Below are 8,307 nucleotides of genomic sequence, written 5' to 3'. Positions count from 1 at the left end.
ATTCTTAGTCGAATGAATTCGCGTTGGGACATTTGCTTTGGGGAAGACTTTTTTTGGTAGTGAATTGGGCGCTGGAATGATGTGGTGCTGTATGCTTTTGAGGAAAAATGAGTCGTGGATGTTGCTGATTAGTCCGATTGTTCAAATTTGGTAATGGAAGTGTAGTACTTGATTGTCATTGTTAGGAAAGATTCGCAGGAAGATGGCTTCAACTGCCCCATCTCCGAAATCTTCGCCTCCTGCGGATTCACCAACTTCCCTTGTTACCTCGCCACCACCACCTTCTTCCCCTTCTCCATCAAATTCTTCAACTCCACCTCCTCAGTCTCCTCCACCCCCAGTCTCTACCGCTTCTCCTCCGTCGACACCAGCTTTACCCCCACCAGCATCGTCACCTCCTCCAATCTCACCACCACCTACACCACCTTCCCCACCTGCTACCTCACCACCAACGCCTCCTTCATCGCCACCTACAGTATCATCCCCCCGCCATCTGCCCCTCCTCCAGCCGTGACTTCGCCCTCCCCTCCGGATTTGTCCCCACCACCTCCATCAGGAAGTTCTTCTCCTCCTCAGGCGTCCTCTACACCTCCAGCGCCACCCCACCTCCCCTTCGAGCCATCTCACCTTCTTCATCTCCACCTCCTCCAGCCAATGTCCCAACGCCGCCTTCTTCCAATTCTCGACCTCCACCAGTAGCAAAGTCACCAACAAGCACTCCTCCACCAACTATGCTTACACCTCCTCCATCTGAATCTGCCCCGAATACCACATTGGTATCACCTCCTCCTTCAGTCCCCTCACTCTACTCACCTCCTCCGATTTTCTCTCCTCCTCCACCAAGTAATTCCTCTTCCGGAAATCTCAATACAACATCTACAAAAACAGGTGGGTTAAGCACGGGAGGGTTTGTGGCAATTGGTATCGTGTTTGGGATCCTAGTGATTAGTCTTGCTGTGATGGCTATGTGGTTCTTACATAAACGCAAGAAAAGGATAAATAGAAAAAATGTATGCTACTCCATGCCTTCTCCATTTGCCTCCTCACAGAATTCAGGTTATAAATTTTCTTGTTTTTACTTTTTTATTTACAAGGTATTTAAGTAAACGCTGGTTGACTTCTAGTGGATAATTTACCTCTCAATATATTACTAAATTGATAATCTGAAAACTGCTTTATTTATATAGTATATACTCGTAAGGATTATTGTTAAAGTTCCTCGAACTTGTAGATTTTCCGCTAGATAAAAAGATTATGCTGTAACTGGATGCAAAATCTTTGGGGTAAGGATTGGAGTTATAGCTATTGTTTCTGTATGAATTCTAGTCAAAGGTGATCATTTTTCACTCACTAGAAAAACAGATATTTTGGCATTCCGTTATGATCCCCGTTGCAATATGTGCTGGATGACACATCTGGACATGCTATATTCAGGGAATATTAAGTCCTCTGATGTCAAATGGATGATGTTCTCTACACAAACTCTCATGGTTTTTTCAAAGATGTTGTGCTGTAGCAATACAAGAACTCCATTCATCTCTGCACGGTCTATCTAAACTAATTGGAATGACTGAAATTCTATTTCAGAAAATCTATGCAGCCATTGGGGTCAGTATCATGAATTTTGTTCAGCCTACTCATTTTGGGGCCATAGCTTGTGTCAGAAACATAGTGTCATGTTCATAACTAAGAAAAGTTATATTGAAAAGCTCAAAATGCGTGCTCCAAGTATACAGGCTGTATACAAGAGAGATGCCCATCCATCGTGTAAGTTCAGCCATTAAAGTCCATAGAAGTAGTCCAAAGGAGTATTGGAAAAGAAAGTCTTAAGCTTCTCCATAGTTCGTTCCCATCCTAAAGCATTCTAGCATTTCCTTCCCACCAAATACATCATATGAGGCAAGTAGGAACCATTTTCCATACCGCAATAATTTGTGGACTTCCACCTAATCCTCTCCAGGAGTCAAAAAAGATCCATTATTTTTCTAGGCATACAGAAAAGTCACTGCACAAAGCAGTAGATATCTTGTCACAGAGTAAAGATGATCCACAAACCTCCCACTCCTCTTATACATGCAACACCATTCAGTCACAACAATGTATTTTTTCCTCAGGTTGTCCAAGGTGAGAATCTTTCTTAGAGAAGCTGTCCTGGCAAAAAATGCAGCTATTGGAAGCATCTTAGTCCGCCATGTCTTCTTCCATGCACTTGCTGCCTAGATTTTATCCCCAGGGGAAGGAAACAAAAGGGAGCCATCCACATAAAATCAGTTGTTATCATAAGGAATAAAGAAATTATAGAAAGAACAAACACTGAGCGTCCCTTTCTTGGTAGGAGCCCAAATAATTTTGTCTTCACCTCCTCTTTCCACACTAGTGGAATACACCATGTCCCTGTGGAGTCTATGACTTAAACCATTGCAATTCTAACTGATTCAGTTTTGTTTCTGTGTGCTTATGGCAATTTGGGTCATGGATATGGTGTAATGAAGTTCATAGACTTAAATTCAAGGACTTAAGTATAAGTTTTATCCACACTGTATGAAATAGTACATTTCCACTTCATTTTTATTATGCTTTTGAGTTAGCTAGCAAGCTATAACTGAATGAGGCTATGAGTTCAATGAATATATCTTAATGGACTTGTCTGTGCTCTCCAGATTCATTCTTTCTAAAGCCCTATTCTCCAGCTCCCCTAGTAGAAAATGACTCTGGCAGCAATTTTTTGAATACATCATCAGATCCCGGCGGTGTAAGCAATTCAAGGTCATGGTTCACTTATGAAGAATTAGTCCGGGCCACAAATGGGTTCTCAGCACAAAATATTTTGGGTGAAGGTGGATTTGGTTGTGTTTACAAAGGTGTCCTGGCAGATGGGAAAGACGTAGCTGTTAAACAGTTAAAAATTGGTGGTGGACAGGGTGAGCGTGAATTTAGAGCAGAAGTCGAGATAATTAGCAGAATACACCATCGTTATTTGGTTTCCCTGGTGGGTTACTGTATATCTGAGCATCAAAGATTACTTGTCTACGAATATGTCCCAAACAATACTCTTCATTATCACCTCCATGGTAAGAAATACTTCTCAGATGAAATTGAAACGAAAATAGGTCCAAACCTGGTTTACCATAAGGTTTCTCTTTGGTCAACACATCCAATTACGACGTGCCACAAATAATTTCTTAGTAGTATCCATGTCGTGGCAAGTCCGGTTCCATAATTATTTCGATTGAGTTATGGGGCTTGAGGATTCAACTTTGACAGTCTACTGCATATGAATTCCCCATCAAAATTGTAATATATCTCTAACTACCCATTATATATTTGCAGGTGAGGGCGGGCCCATTATGGATTGGGCAATCCGAATGAAGGTTGCTGCTGGTGCAGCCCGTGGACTAGCTTACCTACATGAAGACTGTAATTCTCTTCCTTTCCTTCTGGGCTTCTTATGTTAATGTGTTTTCCATCTTTTTCAGGTCATTTGTTGTTTCAACTCTGCTCATTTACAGGGGTACAGCTGTACAGGACCCAAACCATCGAATCTATTTTTGTCATATTTCACCCATTTAACATGTTGCCGACTAAATGTAAAATAAAAATATTCTCTAGATATGTTTTACACAAAATGTGGTGTGTTTTGATTTGTTGTAGCACTTTGTTAATATGGGTACAATAGTATACCTAGCACATCTAATGGTTGGGCTTAAACAAATGCACAAAATTGGTCTCGAGAGTTTAGAAATATATTACAACAACAAAATGTGCATGTTCAAAATTGAAAGACAATTCATCTACATCTGGGCGGCCAGCATTTTCTGGAAAACAATTTATCAGGGGAAAAAAATGCTATAATGGCTTAGTTATTAACACTTTTTTTCAATCAGTAGAAATCATAAGATTTACTTCGTTTTTGTTGCTAGAAATCATATAATGTTTTTCTATTTTTTTAGCTAAAAGACCCTCTGTATGTTGGTTAATTATGATTGTCAAGTACTGGCAGGTTAATTTCACAGCTGCCTTTTTAGGAGATCTAGGCATCATATATGGGGATTGAATGACCTGTATCCTGGCTCCTAGGGGATCTAGCAATCCTAGTAACTACGGCAAAACAATCTTGAATTATTTGAGTACGACTAACATATTTATAATGAGAGTTGAGATGTTTTCAATCTAATCAAGGAAACATTATAGCATATTGCCCTTATTGCATAGTTCAATTAATTAAGAAGTGCTAGATCCACAAAGGGAATTTTACAATCTGGCGTATCACATCAAGACATGTCAGCTTGTATTTACTTTTGTGAGATCTTTTGTGGATGAAGCATTTCTCCAATTAATCTCTCCTTTAAACAAAATCTTCTGGTCCTTTGTCGTGTTCTTCCACCCTTTCTCATGTCTGAATTTATTTATAGCATCTACCAAGGAACTTCTCACTTTTCTCTAATCTTTTGTTTTAATTTACTTACCACAGGCCATCCCCGCATCATTCACAGGGATATTAAATCCTCAAACATCCTTCTTGACAACAACTTTGAAGCTCGGGTATGCCTTTTTCTGCATCATCGGTTTTCATGAAAAACGGCAATTTGCATCCATCTGGTCAAGATGGTTTCTTCCAACTGCCAGTCAGTATCCCTTGGCAGCTGGATCTGATTTTTGCCCTATCCTGAATTTCTTGTTTTTAGTTATTTATGTTCCTAAAGATCTGTGTTCTCTCACTAACAGGTTGCAGATTTTGGACTTGCAAAGTTGGCATTGGATTCAAATACCCACGTAACCACACGTGTGATGGGAACTTTTGGGTTGGTAGTCCTTATGTGTTGCTTATGATGTCTCCTAGATGATTAAACGAACTTTCTTGTTGGTTTATGCTTGTTTCTGTGTTTTGGTGTCTTATAAAGCATAAGATATGAATGCGTTTTTCATGGGCAAAGCTAGCACTATTCACATTTTAAACGTTGGCATTATAAATGCCTTTGACCACCCTGCAATTCCAGTTAAGCCATACATATGGCATTGGAAGGTTTTTCAAACAAATGTTTAGATATGCCATTTTTTTCATTCATACTCTAAAGCTAACATGAAGTAGGCATCTGGAATGATATCACACTGCTTATGTGTGCCACGGTTAGATTTTCCAATTTGATGTGCGCCGCAGTCCCATTTTCCAATTTGGTGTTTGCCATGGTCACATTTTCCTTTTGTATCTTTCTGATGTATGGAATTACCCAATTCTCCAGTTACATGGCTCCAGAATACGCAACAAGTGGCAAATTGACTGAAAAGTCTGATGTTTATTCCTTTGGGGTTGTGCTTTTGGAGCTGGTTACAGGCCGCAAGCCTGTGGATGCCTCTCAGCCATTGGGTGATGAGAGCCTGGTTGAATGGGTAAGTTCCACAAATATTGACATGTTGTTATATACACCGCATCGACTTTTTCCCGAAACTATATTGTTAATAGTACACAGATTTTCATGAGTTCATCTTATCAAGATGATCCTAGGTAGCGTTTGTGAAGCCTTGTTAGTGGACGTTGGTTATTGGCTTGGATGTGGCAAAAATCTTTTCTTGGTATCCCCCTTTTTTGATGAAGAAACCCAAAATTATGAATTTTTATGTATGCAGTCCTGAAGATATGCCATCTGACTGAATGAACATATTTATGTGTTAAATACACTTTTCATCTCCAAATTACTGGGTGTTTGACACTTTGCTTGCACTCTGAATTACCAAAATGGATACATCAAAATCCTCAAACTACCAGGACTTGGCAAATGGCGCCCTCCATCTAGGTTTGCACCCAAACTACTAGGCGACATGGCATAATCTTGACTTTTGAATCTTAACGAGATGTTATTTGACAGCTGGTGGCAGTTGGAGGGTGCAGTATGTTAGTTTTGGGTAGAGCGTAAAGCACCTGATTGTTTAGGGGTAAAAAGTATATTAAACCCTATGTATGTGTATTTTAACTGTTTCTGCATGTCTCTAACTTGCCTGCTCTGCCATAAAGTTTTTGTGATTCCTGCTCAATTCTTTTTATCAGGTTTTTCAAAGGAGAGGGAATGGGTTTTTAGTGGGAAGAGGTAGGATAGTGAATCTTTTGCTAGTAATTAAGAGTGCACAGTTTAACCATAATTAAAACCAATGTTTCAGGCTCGACCATTGCTTTCTCAAGCACTTCAAGATGAAGACTTTGAAGGGTTGGTGGATCCAAGGCTAGAAAAGAACTATGTTGGAAAGGAAATGTTTCGGATGGTTGAGGCAGCTGCAGCTTGTGTGCGTCATTCAGCTGTGAGAAGGCCAAGAATGAGTCTGGTAATTATGTGTAACGGACATGGATTTTCAATATTGCTTTTCTACTTAGTGGGATTTAATTTTCTTCTTTCTTCTTCTTCCTTGCACCCATCTCAGGTGGTGAGAGCTTTAGAGTCTTTGGATGAACTTCCAGATCTCACCAATGGAATGAAACCTGGCCAAAGTAAACAATTTGATCCAGCGCAACAATCTGCACTAATCAGGATGTTTCAGAGGATGGCATTCGGTAGTCAAGAACACAGTTCTGAGTTCTTTGATCGAACAGAGAGTAGCTGGAGGAGTGTCTCGCATGGTTACCGGAGAAACACATCATCTGCAAATTCATCTTAGGTCATACCATACTTTCATTCTTATACATGGAAGGATTAATTTTTGTCCATCTTGGATGAGACCCACAATTACCTTGGGACTCAGGCTGTGCTGTTTGTTCAATGTAAATCATATGCATACATATTATTTGTTCCAAGTTCTTTGTCCTCTCGAGTCTCGACTAACATGATTTTTATTTTTTGAGTCGGAGGGGGTCCATGATTTTGTAATCTTTTTTGTTGATTTAATATAACTTATTCCTTCCTCCTCTCATTTACTCTGTAATTTATTTGGAGAAAATCTACTTTGAAGCCGGTTCAAGATCGCACACCATCTGCCTGCTTGTAATTTTTTTTCAAAGCCTAACGCGCCCCCCATCTTACACAGATCCAAGTTTTCACTCTCATTTCACGTAGATCAAGTTTTTACCCAATGGATTATGAAATTCTAGGAAGCCACTGCCAAACATATGCTAGCCGTTCACATTTCATGGTAGTTCCAGCAATTCCAATTTTAACGTAGTTTGGTGTTCTAATCAGTGACTTGAGTCGACATGGATTTAGAGAAAATTCCAAGTGAATGCCGTAATATTGAAATCTCACCTTTAAACCATTAATCCTTTTACGCATTTTCACAAAATAATGGAAAGATTCTGACGGATCTTGAGTTTGTTTTTAATGAAAAGAGAACATAAATAAGAAGAAACCAGAACTAACCATTTTCTCCCCTTTTGTGATCCAGCCGTACTCTTTTTTGCAAGAGTAAGTCTGTAGAAAGTAATATTCAACCCAAGGTAATTTGTAGACGGAAGAACAAACGGGGAGAGAGTCTCAAACTTGACTGGGGGGAGAGAGAATAGAGTAACCAAGAGACTTTTTTTCAAAACTACAGATGTTGAACCGAATTTGACTACCAGATGTGCAGACGGAAGAAGAGGGGGTGGGGGTGGGGAAGGGGGGAGAGAGAGACGGGCTCAGAGGGGGAGAGAGAACAGAGTGACAAACCTTTTGCCCCTTATTTGAGCTATAAGCCAAACCGCTCGATCTATTAATTTTATCTTCAGACCGTATGAGGTGTCTGGCGTGTGGTCTTGAACCGCCTTCAGAGAACTTTTGTGTGTATTTTTTAACATTAAACAAATCAAAATACAAGAGAACTTTTGAGAGCATATTTAGAGAACATCTTAGCATTGTTCGTGTAATAAATACTACATATGAGTGATATGAGGGAGGATGTAACACCTCGTGGAAGCCAGCTTAAATGTGATGCATAAACAATTAATTAATTATTATTTTTTATGTGAATATATAACAGAAGGGTAATAATACCCTTACTTCTTCTCATTATTCTTTTACAAGAAAATCTTCACAGAAGTCACTATTTGGCTGCATCCATTACACACATGACATGTAGACTGGACCAGGTTCACTAACAAGTCTCGATGCCCTCATTCCCCTCGTTGGTCGGTTCCAAGTGCCCTGAATCTCGATTCCAAAAGCTGAAACCCACGCCCCCTCTCCCTGAGCCCTCCCGAATCCTCAGCCATCAAAGCCGCCGACCTCAACCCCTCCCCACCAAAGCGGGCAAGTGGAAGCGAAGCGGATAACACATGGTTGATGATAGCTTATTTGACATGACTTGTGTAGTTCTCTACGTACTCGGTGATGAATTTCTCAACAGACT

The 8,307-nt window shown here is 40.1% G+C and overlaps 1 protein-coding gene across 1 annotated transcript; it reads left to right on the top strand.

Moving 5' to 3' along the window:
• Nucleotides 1-202: 202 nt before the first annotated feature.
• On the top strand, nucleotides 203-6,645 carry LOC121252100 (proline-rich receptor-like protein kinase PERK8). The gene is given in 10 exon segments (XM_041151586.1): nucleotides 203-481; nucleotides 484-600; nucleotides 603-1,056; nucleotides 2,661-3,071; nucleotides 3,331-3,417; nucleotides 4,472-4,542; nucleotides 4,726-4,802; nucleotides 5,241-5,388; nucleotides 6,154-6,315; nucleotides 6,412-6,645. Coding segments are annotated over 10 exon segments (2,040 nt in total).
• The last annotated feature ends 1,662 nt before the right edge of the window (nucleotides 6,646-8,307 follow it).

This window comes from Juglans microcarpa x Juglans regia, chromosome 2S (genome assembly GCF_004785595.1).
Source record: "Juglans microcarpa x Juglans regia isolate MS1-56 chromosome 2S, Jm3101_v1.0, whole genome shotgun sequence".
NCBI lineage: Eukaryota > Viridiplantae > Streptophyta > Magnoliopsida > Fagales > Juglandaceae > Juglans > Juglans microcarpa x Juglans regia.
Note: the sequence above shows the minus strand (reverse complement) of the source record. Positions and strands in the feature narration are given on the sequence as shown.